Source organism: Motacilla alba, chromosome 13, assembly GCF_015832195.1.
Source record: "Motacilla alba alba isolate MOTALB_02 chromosome 13, Motacilla_alba_V1.0_pri, whole genome shotgun sequence".
NCBI lineage: Eukaryota > Metazoa > Chordata > Aves > Passeriformes > Motacillidae > Motacilla > Motacilla alba.
This window is the reverse complement of record NC_052028.1, coordinates 17,318,799-17,335,452: the sequence shown is the minus strand read 5'-3', so window position 1 is coordinate 17,335,452 and position 16,654 is coordinate 17,318,799. Positions and strand designations below refer to the sequence as shown.

The 16,654-nt window shown below is 49.6% G+C and overlaps 1 protein-coding gene across 2 annotated transcripts; it reads right to left on the bottom strand.

Moving 5' to 3' along the window:
• Nucleotides 1–381: 381 nt before the first annotated feature.
• Nucleotides 382–16,140, bottom strand: NDFIP1 (Nedd4 family interacting protein 1). Of its 2 annotated transcripts, none has more exons than XM_038150481.1 (8): nucleotides 15,983–16,140; nucleotides 7,001–7,088; nucleotides 6,140–6,270; nucleotides 5,210–5,297; nucleotides 4,919–5,043; nucleotides 3,251–3,317; nucleotides 2,476–2,581; nucleotides 382–552 (listed from the first exon to the last, which is right to left on the bottom strand). In XM_038150481.1, exons 1-7 carry the CDS (start codon nucleotides 16,025–16,027, stop codon nucleotides 2,478–2,480), a joined length of 648 nt encoding a protein of 215 aa, XP_038006409.1. In that variant the 5' UTR covers nucleotides 16,028–16,140; the 3' UTR covers nucleotides 382–552; nucleotides 2,476–2,477. The 2 variants fall into 2 exon arrangements, with proteins under 2 accessions (XP_038006409.1, XP_038006407.1); XM_038150479.1 differs by having other exon boundaries at nucleotides 382–549.
• Nucleotides 16,141–16,654: the final 514 nt, after the last annotated feature.

Below are 16,654 nucleotides of genomic sequence, written 5' to 3'. Positions count from 1 at the left end.
CACACACTGCAGAACACAGGGTGTCACACTCTGCCCAGCACAGGGTGTCACACACAGTCCAGGACACGGTGTCACACCCAGCACAGGGTGTCACACACAGCCCAGGGTGTCACACACAGCCCAGGGTGTCACACCCAGCACAGGCAGAGCCCGGGCAGCTCCCAGGCTGGAGAGGATCTAAAGCAAGGCTGGCCCCTGCTGGCCCCGGGACGGCTCCTCTGCCCAAACGCCCAAACTCTGCCTGCAGGGCTCTACCAGCACACCACAGACTCGCTGCAAGAGCTGCTCCAAACATTAGCCACTAATGAGTAACAATTACAGAATTCTGCGTTAATTATTAAAATTTTACACCTAAAAACAAATCGAAAGAAATGCTTCTCCTTTTTTTTTTTTTTTTTGTTCTTTTTCCAACAGTACTTTTATTTATTTATTTTAAAGCAGGTGATTATTTTTTCTTCTGCTCCAGAGCCTTGATTCACTTCCTGCAGGTGTCCTGCTGCTTCTTGGGGGGGATTTCACTAATGCAGGAAGACGTTTGCCAGAAAACATCTGCTGGAGAAGGATATTGAACACCGAAGCTGCAGTCAGAGGGTTATTTTGGATAACAGGAGGATGTTGTTCACACAGCACAGGATGTCTAAGGGCTTATGAAGTGTCTCAGCACACAATGATGTGACTCCAGCAAAACGCTCAGGAGTCTGTGAGCATTTTACAGGATAACACCAGGACTGTGTCCATTACTGCACACACAGCTGGATGGTAAACTCCAGCTTTTCACCAGATTCATTTCACCAGGCTGTATTTTCTGGTTTGCATTCATTATTCCCCTCCTAATTTTCTAAAAATTATCCCTGCTCTGAAATAACAATAATCCCTCACTGTGCCCTTTGCATCACATCCTGAAGAGAAAATCTCATCTAAGGACAATATTGCACTAAAAATCCAAGTCTTTTTGGTTTCTTCACTCAGAATTCAGGATTAAAGATTTATTTTCAGGGGAAGTATAATAGTTGAAATATTTATTAATTCTTCTGGACATTTATCTCAGCATATCTGAAAGTGCTTTTTGAAAATGCTCTAAAATGACACATAAATAAGAATTTAAACACTCTACACCTCCCCAAGCAAGGAATCAAGCCAGGTCTCTAACCTGTAATTTCAAATTTCAAACTTAGGAAAAGTCTATGCAAAAAGAAACCACAGAGTTCCTTTGGGAAATAAAAAATAAATTTTTGGTAAAGGAGCAAAATGTTTTAAAAAATTGTTCAGTCGGGCAAAATACAGATATAAAGCTGACTTTAAATGCTCACACTCTGTGACCATAAACTGGGGGAAATCAAGCCTCTGGTGACTCAGCAGGAGCCTGGGAGGACATTACAGATCCCGGAGGAGGTCACAAACCAGAACTTTGTTAAACAGAACTGAAACACGTAAAGAAATGGGCTGAACTATTTTTACACACTATCAGCAGAGGAAAGCCCTGCACAAAGGCTGCTCTGTGCTGCAGGTTCTCCTCACAGCCTGGAAATGAAGTAAATCGTGGGCAATTTGCAGTTTCTAATAAAAGGGAAGTGCATTTGGAAAGCCAAGGCTCGGTTTTCAAATCTCAACAATTTAATGACCCCCAATTTAAAGCTGGGGCTGGTTTGGTTTCTTTGACTGTCCCAGCTGCAATTGCCTCTCTGGGGAAATGGAGTGTTATTACGGTATTTCTAAAGGGAGCATCGTGTTGCATTCCCCAGCTGGGAAGCGACCTATTCCAGGATTTCCTTCCCCTCGGGGAGGGACAGTTAATGCCGGGCCATTATCTGCAGTGAGCAGGAAATGATGCTCCAAGGCTTCAGCTGCTTAAGCCTCCTCCTTCCGAGCCCCGTGAGGGCAGCCAGCCTGAGGCCCAGCACTGGAGCTAAAGACTCCCAGGCACTCAGGGGTCTGCTCAGGCAGGACAGCTCAGGTGTGTGGGAGGGTCTGAGGAGAGCAAAGGTGTGCAAGGCTGTCATTTCTTCGGGAACCTGGCAGCAGTTTGGAACAGCGGAATTCAGACAAATTGCTCGTTCTGGGACAAAAGCCAAAGGCACCGGCACGCCCCCCAACAACATTCTGGGACCTCTCCTCGGGTTTGGGACACAGCACGTGCTTCAGGCATGTGATTTGCTCTCAAAGACACATTTGCCACATACTCAGCAGTACCAAGGAGCAGAGGTTTTGTTCTCACAGTATCTAGTCAGGGAATCGAGTGAATATCCAATTCCTCACAGCAAAAACTCAGGGGGAAATGCCCAGTGCTCCTCTGCCCCCCATCAGGTGAGCCTGGGCTCTGCAGACCCTGGAGCTGGGTAAGGGACACCAAGAAACAACTGTTCCCTGCTTCCTTGAGTTCTAAAAACATTCAAGCAATGGAAAGTGTAGCCTAGAAAAGTCACTAAAGAGAGTTAAAATCAAAGCAGAATAAATTCAGGAAAGCAGAAAATTTACCTTTAGTAAATAAAGAGAACTCTGGTTCTGGGAAGAGTGGAAAACGTATCTGGCATCTTCCTAACCTTTGCATAATTAATAAATCCTCTGAGAAACAGCAGAAAACCTGCAGGGGAGAGACACATTTGTCCAGTTAACACAGGTGATGCTTCTTCAAGGAGAGGGAGCAGCTGAACTCCCTGCCACCCTACAGAGGGACCTCATCACTGGCGTGCACAGCAGCTGATCACACACAGCAATTATTTTTGCTAGCAATAACACCTCATCTCTCCATTTCAGGTAACTTCACACACAGTAATTATTTTTGCTAGCAATAACACCTCATCTCTCCATTTCAGGTAACTTCACACACAGTAATTATTTTTGCTAGCAATAACACCTCATCTTTCCATTTCAGGTAACTTCAAAAACAAACTTTCCTTGGGCAATCACAAAACTTTTGACTCCAAACAAGATCCAGTCACTCCCACAGCAGGAAAGAGAAAATAAAATGAGGAAGGGAACAATCCACGCCTCCATTTAAGATGCAAGAGCAGACACAACATCAGTTACAAGCATTATTCTCTTCTTAACTTCTGGATGATGTCAGGATGCTGCCACCAGGAACTGGCAGGACAGTGTTTACATGTGCCTTTAAAACCTGAATGTGCTCAGTCAGAGGAGTAGGAGGGTCACATTTCATCTGGACATCCCCACACACCTATTTAACAGCCAGGAATGCTCATAAAATCCGACTGGACAGTTTTTAAGCATCTTTCCCCCCACAGACACTCACCTAGTACAAGGAAGACCCACCAAAGCCAGTACTGGCCATCAAAGTAACCAGGAAAATAGGTGGAGAACTGGAAAACAGCAAAAAAAAAAGTACAGCTCAGAGCACATGGAAGTTTGTGGACCAAAGTATATCCCCACCATTTTAGCAGTAACCAGATCAGGGCTGCACACAAGGGATCCCCTGGAATGCTGCATGTCACCAGCTGCAGGAGTGAGCTACCTGCACAAGCTGCTGTTTATAGCTTTAATGCACCAGCTCCAACAAGGGGAACGGGACAGATTCAACACCCAGCTCTGAATTCTGGCAATCAGTGAGGCACAAGGACACTGCTGGGCAAATATTCCTGATTTAAATTGTGTCCTGGATGCTTATAAAGCACAGCTGCAGTTTCTGAGAGGGCAGAGCAGGCTTGCAACAGCGCAGCACATTCATTACACTGTCAGGATGGAAGGTGTAACAGCTGGGAAAGAAATCCCACATCTGTGGAGCCCACTGACAAGATTCCCAGTTGGGAAAATGACTGCTGTTGAAGGAAAGGCACCAACACTATGAGAGCACTGAAGTTCACAGTTTCAGCATAAATACAGTATCATCCCTCTGGGCTTGTTCTATTCAAACTTAAAAACCCAGCAAAAGATAAACTTGTTACTGACATTTAAATCAAACCCACAGATAATGTCACCTCCTTCTGTCACACCTCTTAATCCAGCAAACAGTCCTTAACACCTCTGAAGCAAGATGACCACAAAAACTGTCTACAGAAAAGTGAAGAGATGCTGTATTTACAAATTAGAATTCCCAGCCCCCAAAGACAGGGTAGGAAGTGACAGCTCTGACATGAATGCTCTCTACTTCTACTTACAGCTGCTTTGCTTGAAATTCAACTTTCAGCCCGGAATGCCATCATTTCACAGGCTCCAAATAAAGATTTCCCGATGGAAATATTTTCTCCAAATCCCAAAAAAAAAATCTAAGAGCTAAAAAACCTGGAGAAGGATGGCAGCCTGCTCCCAGTCCCCGCTGCTGTGCCGCAGGGAGGCTGCACCAGAGGGCACCCACGGCCTTCTCCCACTGCTGCTCCAAACCTCAGTCCTCCCACGGCCCTATTTCCCTCTCCTCATCAGCACTCCTGCATTTTAGAGAATTTCCCTCTTTCCAGAGCAGAGCCCAGGGCACGGCAGGCTGCAGAGGCTGAAGGCAGGGCTGCCTTTGCCTGGGTTTTCCCAGGCTCAGAGCGTTGCTGCTCAGCACAAAGCCTCTGATCAGGCCAGTGCCTCTGTCAGACACACAGAATGAACCCCAGAATCCCACAGCGGGTGGGCTGGAAAGGATCCCACAGCTCCTCCTTTTTGCCACAGACAGGGACGCCTCCCACTATCCCAGGAATCCCTGTCCAGCTTAAACTCGGACACTTCCAAGGATGGAGCATCCCCAAAGCATATCTGGGTGTGCAATCTTTCTTTTCTTTTACTACAGCTGTAATTCCAGCATATAAACAGGATACACTTATGGAAAAGCCCTGGTTTTAGTGAGTAAGTAGCTCAAAGATTATTTCATTATTTTAAAAAATCCCCTAAATTTATCACCAACTTCAGTATGGGATAAAAACCTGCTGGGGAAAAAGAGAATCAGTGTCTGTGTACGTGGTTTTTGCACCACACAACTCACCCTGACAATAAGGATCCACTTAATGAGAGACAGACCAAAGCCAGAAATGGCCCCATATCGTCCTGCAGCTGAAGTAGTCAGACAGAAAGACAGGAAAAATCCAATCCAGTTGAAGAGGAATGCCACTGAGAAAGCAGGAGAAAAGCAGCAGGTCAAGACACCTTTATATTTCAAGGAAAAAACCTTAACCCCCTTGCACACAGGTTTTTCCTGGTGCTGCACAAACATAAATGTGACCCAAACTGTTTTGGATCACTGCTTGGAAAAAAGTTCATTCCATCAGGTACTTACTGAAGAAAGTCAGCATGAAAATGCCATCATTTCCTATCCTCAGCTGGTCAGTGTCATCAAAGTCATCCCGTGTCACAAAGTCATCATCCTGCAATGCAGAGGGAGCAGCACATGGGGGATTTAGGTCAGTCCACACAGCAATCCCACTTCTGGCCATGACTCTTCAAAAAAAGGGCTGTAACCCTAAATATCAAAAGGCTACAAATGCAGGCACGAGAAAATTCCTGTTTCTCATCCTCAAATGGTGCAGGGCATGAAATGTTATCTGTATAATAGGAAATGTATCTTTATTTTTAACATAGTCAAGATCCAGCATGTTCTTGTTCTCACTGTGAAGAATTCTTCAACTCATCAAAAAATTATCATCTCAGCAAGGAATGTGGCTTCTGTGAAGAAGTGTAATGAGCAGTGGACTTCTAATGCTAGCAGGGGTGGAAAGAATGGCTGAACAGATATGAAAGAGACAATGTTGAAAAAAACAAAAGGAAATAATTCTGACAGAATGGTTTTATCGTCCTTGTATCAGCTACACTGACCTCTAGAAAAGTCAACTAAGTAAGCAGCAGGAGTATCAAGGGTAGATATGCCAGACAGCTGAAGAATTAATCCTAAATCTTTTTTAAAAATAAAAAAACCAACAAAAACCCCAGTGTCAGTACACAGGGATACAGTACAGTCCCTCTGTCAGCTTGCCAAGCTAATCTGGCTAGCACATGCTGGCATTACTGAGATGTCTGACATCATCACAGTGCTCAGAGGAAAACGAAAAAAAAATTAAAAAATAGCCACAGGACTCTCAGAAGTGTGGAATATCACCACCCCAGAAAGCTTCAAAAACACGACACAAATTTTAAGAGTCATGACACACGATGGGCAGGAGTTAAAGCTGAAATGGCAGCCAGCAGGGCAGGGACAGGCAGGGACACTCACCCTGCCAGGAACCAAGGGAATGGTGGCCTCAGCCTTGCTCCTCTCGGCCTCGTCGTAGCTGGGCAGAGTGGTGGCCACGTTGTAGGACGGCGGCTTCGGGAACCCTGACTCGTCCTTGTAGTCAAAGTAAGCTGCACAAAAGCAGTGACACAGAGGGAGCTCAGCACCTCCTCAGCAACACCGTGCTGGGAATGAGCAGTGCCCCGGTGACTTCCAGTGAGCCCCATTCCCCAGCCTTCCACCCATCCCAGCCTCCTGCCATCCCAAAGCAGAGAGGGAAAAGCACAGGAGCGCCTTCTCTGACAGCCAGCAAGCCAGAGAACACTCACTGAACACGTCTGGCTGTACTTCTGCTGAAAACAACACCACACGCTGGGCCTCTGCTGACCTGGATACTCAGAAATAGTCACGTTTCCAGATCCAAGTGGTTATTGAAGTTATTAGCGACAGGACAGGAGGATGAGTCAAAGTCCCATCCTTACGACCAAGTGCTTAGTTATTGGAAAGTGCAGGAAAAGTGAATTCTTTAAACCCTTTTAAGTAACCAATCCTTTAAGGAAGGGGCACAGCATCGTCCAAATGCCAGATAATGAGAGGGGAACCACAAATCCTCCCAGCACTTTGATTTTTAACTGTCTCCAATTTACTGAGAACACTGTGAACTGTAACTTGAACACCCCTTGATGGGATGACATCAGACGAGCGCAGCCAAATTGCATCTCCTAAACCACAAGTACCGGCAGGCTGTGCGGATCAATCCTGATCCCTGCAGCTTGGGAAGGCCCTGCAGAGCCAGCCGTGGATGAGGAGAGCAGGCAGGGGCAGCAGAGCAATGCCAGCCCTGTCCCCAGGTGACCGTACCTGTGTTCTCTGCAGAAATGCTGCTGTAGGGCGGAGGGGCGTCGTTCACCACCGGCACGGCCTCGCCCGGCTCCTCTTCATTCTGCAGCTGAACAGAACCACACACCAGGGCTCAGGGGCTTCTCAGTGCTCTGACACCACCCCTGCAGCTTTAACTGCACGCAACAGACTCTTCTGGAAGCAGCACGGGACACGGAGCAGCTGCTCAGCCTCCCTCCGGAGCATTCCCACTTGAAAGGATCAATCCTCCATCTCAGTTTTAATGCTGTTTTTAAATCCTCTCCTCACACACCTGGACTCCACACAGCTTTCCAGTACCTTTCCATTTCCCTGGCACTTCCTCAGCGCACACTGCTTAGAAGCTGCAGTTGCATCTGTTTTAGTCAAAGAAACACAGTGAGATACCCAACAAAAGGCTCCATTGCTGCCTGTGGCTTTGCTAAGGAAGGGTTTTTTCCATGGATACATTACATAATGATGCACAGAAGTACAAATGTTGCCATTTCCCTTCAACCTTTCACACTGCATGACTGAAAAGGAGCCGGTTTATTTTGTGCACTGTGCTTCCCACAGGCTCTGTATAAATAACCAGGAGCTATCACAGATCCAGCATCACCCGCACGAGGCAGGTGTGCCGTGGCAGCTCTGATCAGGGAAGCAGCAGTACCAGGCCAGAAAGGAGGTTACAGCTGCCATCTCATGTTTCCCTTCCTTCCATTTCTCAGCACCTCAGCAGCAAAAGCACTGAGGTTTTCTGCAGAACAACTGACCTCAAGCAAGCACCTCCAGACTGAGGCACTGGGCTGAGCAGGAGGCACTGCCCTCGTTTGAGACCATCACCAAACAGTGTCTCCTCCAGCTCTCCCTCCTGCAGCCCCACACATTTGCTCCTGAAGCCATCCAGGATATTTTGTTTTCTTTGGAGAGACGTGTTGCCATTCTCCTCGAGCATTTAACACAGGGGTGGGGGCGTAGGGGGATGTTCTTATCTTATTTCTATCAGAGGAAAATAAATCAGCTCCCACTTCTAAACGCAGATCTTGGATATCCAAGTGTTCTGTGCTTCAGAGTTTTACTCCTTCTGCTGCTTAACATCACAGATCACAGAATGGTTTGGGTTGGGCCATCCCTTAAAGCCCATCTCGTTCCACACCCTGCCATGGCAGGGACACCTCCCACAGTCCCAGGCTGCTCCAAGCCCCAGTGTCCAACCCGGCCTTGGACAATTCCAGGGATCCAGGGGCAGCCCCAGCTGCTCTGTGCCAGGGAAAGTCTACAATCTATACTCAACACCCACACCCTCTGTGAAAGCCTTGGCTGTGCTTAGCAGATGGCAGTGAGTGGTTCTGCTGGCAGGCCCAAGGGGTCAGCTGAGAGGGGGAAAAGGGAGGAAATGACACTGGGAAGCACCAGAACAAAATCAGGAGCACTGTCTGCCAGTCCAGGCACAGCAAAACAGCAGAGCACCACAGTCCTGCACTCCAGTTCCACGTCGGCTGAAGCTCACTCTGCTCCCCAGGAACATTTTCTACACAGAAGAGGTGGGGAAGAAAAAAAGAGTCCTTGGGTCAGCCCCAAGCTTTGTAAGGAGTCCTCACATGACAACGCTGAACCACTTCCCTGAAGGAGGAGGAATCAGCGATCAGGATGACGATTTAATCCGTGCTCCAGGGAGCAGCTCCCAGCACAGCTGTCACAGGACACAGCCCCAGAGCTGCTCCCTGGCCAGATGTGAGGCACAGCACACAACCCCAGGCTGGGAGGCCCTGGCTGGAGGGGGCAGCCCCGGCCTCACCTGCAGCTTTACTGAGCCCCAGGCACTGAGCAGGGACAGGAGGAGCTGCAGCACCTCCCACCACAGCAAGGCACCTTCATCTTCCCAAAGCCTTTCCAAGAAACAAAAACGCCTCATTCTATAAACCCCATGGAGCTCAGCATTAGAAGTAAATGCAAACCAACTTGAGAAGCCTATTAGAATATGCTTTAATTTTTTTATAAAAAGACATCATCCAGAAATCCCAAACCACCCTGCACAGAGCACGAGGGGCAATGGAAGGGACAGGAAAACACAGAGCCAAACTGCTCGATTCAATCTCTGCCCAGAGAGGCTGCCCCTGGATCCCTGGACATGGCAGGGGTAGAAAAAGGTTTTAAAAATTATCTTTAAGGTCATCCCAACCCAAACCATTCTGTGATTCCATGATTCCCCCAGCTCTGTAGTTTAAGAATTCTCAGAAAATGCTCCACCAATGCTATCCATGAAAATATGAAAACTCAGCACTTCTTTTCTCCCTCTGCCTGTGCAGGACCTGGTCTATTATGAGGAGGAAAGGCTCTGTCACAGCTGGGACACTCTGCATTCCACGTGCCCTTTGGTACCTGCTCTCCAGGTGAGGGGGTGGCAGAAATTCAACCCCTCATGCCTGTGAGAAAGAAGGCAGGTACAGCCTGAGAGCACAGTCACCAGGGAGGGGGGAGGAAAGCACCACATGTGACAACACTGGAAGAAACGAAACAGAAGAGGACACAGATCTTGAGTGGAATATTAACTCCTACCACTGGTTCTTCCTTCAATAGTAAAAAGAAATGCATGCTCTTCCACCAATGTCACGTGGGAGAAAGCAGCTGAATTCACTGCTGCCTTCAAACATCCCAATTCAGGTAATGGATAATGACACAAAAAATGCAGCCACTTTCTGAAGCTGAGCTCGAGGCTGTAGGAGGTTACAGCTATAGAAAACATATTTTTCTTCTAATGGACAAGGTACACAAATGCCTTCCAGCCTTTTTAATGATTCCAGGCATCTAAAATTCAACTAAGTGCCTATTAGCAGAGCAGGGAGGGTTCATGTGACAGGAAGAATGACTCATCAGCCTGCTGCCCCGGCCTGGCCCTGGCTCCCACCTGCCCTGCACAGCTCCAGGTATGGACTCCCAGAGAATTCCCCCGAGGCCTCAGAACCCAGAGAGCCGGCTTAAAAGCAGTGCCTGACTTCAGTCTGCTCTGCTGAGGCTGTGGGATAATTCTCTCCTAGATTCACTGGTGGATTTTAGCTTTTCAGGCAAGGTTCTGGTATTCGTGGCATAAGAAAATAAGCCAGTCTTTAGAGCCATGCATGCAGTTATTGAAACAACAGCTTGGCTGGGATTTTTTCACCAGACTGCTAAACCAACAGAAACTCAACTGACAGAACACACAGGGATATCTATTTTCAAAAAAAACCCCCATCATCAGAAGCCTGGCACTGAGCAGGACATCACCTCTGATTGCCACCTGCCCTAACTGAGACCTGTCCCATGTAAATACACAGCACAGCAACAGAAAAGTTGAAATCTTCCAAGCTGCTTGGAAATATTTCCGTGTAAACTTTGAAGAAATCATTTCCAATAAATATATTGGTTAATTCTTCCAAATTTCCTAAACTCAGCATATGGGCTGCTCACATAGTTTTGAATCTTTATCTTTTAACTCCCCTTTGCCAAGTTCTGAGGCTGCATGTAAATGTTCTTTACACCAAATGAGCATCACTACAGTAAACCAGCATTTCTACAAGCTTGGCCTTAGCAACAGCTCACATATCATTACATATCTTCAGCCTTTTGGAAGTCAATTAAAGTCACTACCAACTCTGAAAAGCAGAGTTATTTTTACTGACTTTTGCTTCACTTAATTAAACACACCCTGATTTAAAATCCGGACTTTTGCTCGATCATGTTGCAAATTTCTGCTACTTAATATCACCTAATCAATCAGCAGGAATAAGGATAAGCTCCCAGACAAGCCAGCCCACTCCCTTCAGCCCTCTCCCTGATGAGCAAATAACTGTTTTCTCCTGCAGGCTCTTCCAGCCCATTTCCCTGGAGCAGGGACAGCCCTGAGTGCCTGGCCCAGCCCCTGCACTGGCCCAGGTGTGCTGAGCTCCTCTCAGGTGACACATGTGGCACCTGTGCCAAGCCAACCCTCCCGGGGAGATGCTGAGGCTCCTGCCCGAGCTGGGTGCTGGGAGCCAGCCCTGAGCAGAGCCCAGCCCCAGGAGTGAGCTCCCTACACGTGCCAAGGCCAGAATTTCCACACGGGAAGGGGGCTCAGGCCTGGGCAGGGGCTGCCCAGGGGGGTTTGGATCCCCATCCCTGGAGGTGGCACCTGGAGGTGGCACTCGGAGCTCTGGGCTGGGGACAAGGTGGGCATGGGGCACAGCTGGGACTCGATTTTTCCAAGCTGAGTGACTTTGAGATTCTGAGATACTCCTCCCTTTTAAGAAAGGACTGAAAGTGTGCCCCCACTCCCAGAGCCAGCTGGAGCAGGTCCCTGGCACCCAGGGAGCACCCAGGAGCAGGAGGCAGCAGCAGCACCCAGCTGAGGGGGTGATGGCAACAACCCCATGAGCCACCCAAAGGCAAAAACACAACTCAAAACCTATTTTAACCCCATAAAGTACAACCTGTGCTCAGGAGGGTGTTGTCCTCTGACTCACTGCAGCCAAGGGCCTGACAGCACAGAAATGCTCCTCAGTCCTGGGAAACAAGCTGGTCTAATTCCCTCGTTTCTGCTCAAGCAGGGAGTCGGACTGGTCTGGACACACTGGAAACAAGCACTTGGGCCAGCACAAACCTGTGCCACACACCGGCCTTAGACTTGAGAGATCAAGGTCTTAATACGGAAAAATTTGGTTTTAATCTTGGATAGCTGTAATTGAATTTCCCACACTTAAAGCATAAAGCCTTCTCATAATATTTAGAATCAGATTAATATTTTTCTGGACATTAGGGTATTTCAGTAAGACTTCTAAACATTTTAAAATATCACATTTTTAAATGGTCATATGATGAAGGTTAAGTATCTTCCATGGAAAAAAATCCCATTGTGCCACCATGGATCAAATTTGGTTATTTCCCAACGGGCAGGAACAGATTGATTGGATAGCCCCTGATACTGAATTTTGCTCACTCGTCCCCATGACAAAGGATCAGAATTCACACACACACACAGAACTTTCGATCCTTGCATTCTAAGTCATGATGCCAGACCCACAGAAAAAGGTTGCTCCTCTCCTGGGAGCCCTGAACACCCCAAAGCCCTCGGGGACTGCTCCTACAGCTGCTTCCCAGAGGGGTTACTGAGCCCCACTGAATTTCAGTCATGAGAGAAAAGTTACTAAAAAAGCCCAGCTCAGAGCTCCACACCACCCTGATGCCTGAGATGATATCGTATCTAAAAGTTTGCATGCAAAGCTATTTTCTCCTGCTACACAAGCTGTGAGATGACACTGGACTGCTGCTGTTTCCCTGCCTTTCCCACATCCTTTGATCTTTAGGGACAGGATCTATTTAAATTCTTTTTGCACACACAATCACTAAACCCTTGCAGTTACCTGACAGGTACTGTTGCCTGCAGAGGTGGATGTTTCAGAGGAAAATAATCAGATTTTAGTCACCTGAGCACAGCTGAGGCTGTACACGGGGCAGCTTCAGCACAACCTCAGAGCAGAGGCTGCACAATTTTACTCTGCAATTTTTCTAATTTTACCGGGTTTATGTCAATGGCATCTCCTATTCTGCTTACAAAGAAAATAAAATATATAACTAAATATGCAAACAACCTACCCTGCAACTTTTCTTAGCATTCTTATCTTTAGCCAGCACATCTTGCACACTGCAAGGACCTCACTGAGGAAACAGCCACTGACATTTCTGATTCCAATTGCTGACATGAAAAGATTTGGGATGTTCTCATTTTTCAGTTTCAAGCTGTGTGCCCATTTCAGCTGCAAAATTAAACACAAGCTCAAGGTACACACCAGGCAGCAACTGATATCTGCCTCCCTGTTCCACTCCGGGTATTAAAGAAGCACTGTAGTCCTTCATGGACTCAAACTCTATTCCCATTCTATTTCTAGCAATGTATTTCTTCTACAGTTTTCACAGAACAAAAAACAAACAAATGGAAAAATCTTTCTTCCTTATTTTTCCCACTGACACCTCCCTTCGTGGAATGATTCATGATCCATGTAAACCTTCAACAAGTGGAACAGGAAGACACAGCACTCAAAAAGGAATACATCTTCATTATTTAACACTCCCACCATTTCCTAGGTGGGTTCACATTACTCATACACCTCACATGTATTTTCGAATGCTCCAAGTGCAAAGCATGCCTGGAAAACACAGAGTGTAAATAAACCTGTTAACGCTGGGCTATTTTTCCAGAATGCAGGGTAATTTCTATTCCAAGCATGAAATACAGTTCTGCCAACTGAACTCTCAATCCAGGGTTATGCTGGGAAGGCTTTAAGCCCACTAATCCCAGCAACATCCCTGTATAACTTTCCCAATGGCAGACTGAAACGACAACAGCCTCTCAGTGTCCCTTTTTGGGGACAGCAGTGCCCGGAATAACAGCACCAGGGCGGGCTGCAGCTCTCTCTCCTTCCCAAACCTCTCCATTCCCACCTCCACAAGCACAGCCCCAGCACCTGGCCTGCAGAGGAGGATCCATATCCAGCAGCCTGAGCCTGTCCCAGCCCTGCTCCCCATGGAAGGGCTGGGGAGGCTGAAATCCCTTCTCCAGAGTCCCAGTTCTATCTTACAGGGAGCTGCACCTCCTCAGTACTGAGCTCAGACTCGCGTCGCCCAAAGGCACCACTGCAGACTACATTTTATCAGATCATCTCCTGCCTGATCAAAGCCACGGGTTAGGAAGTTGGCTTTGGAAAATAAATCAGTGCACGCCCCTTGCACACTGCCCACGACAGTGAACAGACACGGGCCGGGAGCCTGCAGGGAAGAAAGAGGCTGCTGATGGAGCACAGCATTCCCACCTTCCCACATCCCACCTGCAAGGCTGAGGAGGGGCTGGGAGAGGAAACACACAGGTCTCAAACTGGGTTCTGCTGTGCTCAGATCATGGTCACTAACTCTCTCCTTTTCTTCCTGAAAATACAGGCACTTGAGGAATCCTACAAATATTGTACAGGTTCCACAGGAATCCTACAAATATTGCACAGGTTCCACAGTGCCCACCCCTCAGTGCTGCTCCCACACAGACATGGACACATCAGGAACCCATCCCAGAGTGAGGGTTACACATCCCTGGCATGCTTGGACAGTCAATCACTTTTACCAGTACAGGAACCACCTACCTGCATAACCAACTCCATTAATGCATTACCCCATCACCCAAAAAGATCAAGCCTTAAAAATTCCTCCACTGACTCATAATCCAATAACTTAAAGGATTAAATGAGCTTGTTGTGAATTTCTCCAGGCTACCTTCACTGACTGGGTCCTGTGTTCACTCTAGCCCTTGCAGTTATCTCTTCACTATCACTCTCTCTTCCTTGGCACATGGTGCATTCATTATTGTACATTCCCACACACAATAAGTTTCAAAATATGGGGGGAAAATTGACACATTCAATGCTACAGAGACTCTCCCACTCTCTCATCCTCTCTCTATCTAAATCCCAACTGCATCCCCACAGCTTGCAGGGTTTGAAACAACACAAGCATGAGGAGCCAGTTCAGCTATAACACACTTCCCAACGGGAACACTGGCTTCTGGCAGAGGGCAAGGAAAGAGAAGCAATTTCTAAACAGCTGCACAAAAGTAAATACATTTACATGTGAGAATCTGCCTCTCACTCCAGTGCAACCAGTGGCTCCACAGGCCTCCATGATGTGCTTGTCTTTAGCAGTGCAAATCCTCTGGCACAGGCTGGCTCCCTAATCTCCGCAGGGCTCCGCAGATGGCTCTGCCCCGGCTCTGCCCGAGGTGTGAGCAGACACAGCTCCGAGCAGGCAACAACAGCTTTACACACCCCTCTCGGGGGAGACCAGGAGTGTGTGCAGCAGCCAGGTAACACCACAGCGGGCAGTGGCAGCGATTCTGGCACCCATCCCCACTGCTCTGGGTGATGGCACACGCTGCACATCCCTTGGGAAAAGGGAAAAGGCATTTGTGAAGACACTTGTTGGGGTCGATACCACCAGCAGGACTCTGCCAGGAAACCAGGAAAGGCAATTAGTGCAGAGACCTGGTTATGTCCCTAGCAGGTCTCAAAACAACACAAAGAGATTTGCCATTGTAACTGAGCACATCTGTTTAGCACTGAACAAAAAAAAAAAAAAAAAAAAAAAAAAAAAAAAAAAAAAAGCCTAAGTTTTGCTTAACTTCTACATTTCCAGTATGTAAAAACACGGAGACCTGCAGCTGTCAGACGAGACAAGTACTCCATCCCATGGGAGGGTGCATCTCGAACTCTGCCGAGCAGGAGCCTACCCACGCTGGGAATGCTACCCGGGAAAAGTCACAACACAGCGATTCCTTGCGAGGGCCTCGGTTCAGCGGGAGCGAGCTGTCTGCCGTTCTGAGGTATCTCTCCATTCCCTAAGTAAAGAATTCTCCATGTCTGATGTCAGAGAGGCGCCTGCCAGAACTGGGTCACACCGGGGGGCCCGGCCGACACCCGGCCCTTTCCGCGGGGCCGGTACTGCCGACAAACGGCAGGCAGGACGAGAAGAACGACCCGAATTCCCCAGGGAGCTCTTTAAGGCCAGCCCCCGGCCTAGAGGGAGCCCACACGTAAAAGATGGAAGAAAACTAACGGTGACCTCGGGACGATGCGGAACGAGACCGTTCCCTGGCGGAGGGGGTCGCTGGCCGCGGGGGGAGATGAGCGGCGGGGTCAGCGCCCCGCGCCAAGGTCGCCCCGGGACCGGGCAAACACCGGCCCCGGACACACCCGGCCCCGGGACTGGGCAAACACCGGCCCCAGGACAGAGCAAACACCGGCCCCGGGACTGGGCAAACACCGGCCGCGGGCACGCCCAGCCCGCAGCCGGCGGGGAGCGGCTCCGCGGCCGAGCCCGGCCTGACCCCGCGGGGACCAGCGGCCTCCGCCTCGGGCGCTGCCGCCAGCACAGGCCCCGCTCCCGGCCCCGACGCCCCGGGAGCCGCCCGGCCCCGGCCCCGCCGCCCCTCACCTGCTGGTAGCGGCCGGTGCTGGGCTCGGCGGCCGCGGCCGCCATGGCGCTGCGGGGTCGGTGCGGGCGCTGCGCAGGCGGAGGCGGCGGCGGCCCGGGCGCTGCTCGCTGCGGGCTCCGCTCGCTCCCGCCCTCCCCGTCACGCTCGGCCGCGCCGCCTCCCGCCCCGCCCGCCGCCGGAGCCGCCCCGGGCCGCGAGCAGCGCTGCTGGAGGCGCCGCGGAATCGCCGAACCGCCGAGGCTGCGAGAGAGCTGCAGCACCGCGAGTCCGGGCTGTGCCCCATCCCCACCCTGTCCCCAGCCCAGAGCCCCGAGTGCCACCTCCAGCCCTTCCTTGGACCCTCCAGGGATGGGGATCCAAACCTCCCTGGGCAGTTCCAGGGCCTGAGCCCCCTTTCCATGGGGAAATTCCTGCTGTGCCCACCCTGAGCCTGCCCTGGCCCAGCCTGAGGCCGCTCCCTCTCCTCCTGTCCCTGTTCCTGGGAGCAGAGCCCGACCCCCCAGCTGTCCCCTCCTGGCAGGAGCTGTGCAGAGCCAGAAGGGCCTCCCTGAGCCTCCTTTTCTCCAGGCTGAGCCCCTTCCCAGCTCCCTCAGGGATTCTCCAGACCCTTCCTCAGCTCCATTCCCTTCCCTGGGCACGCTCCAGCCCCTCAATGTCTCTCTCACCATGAG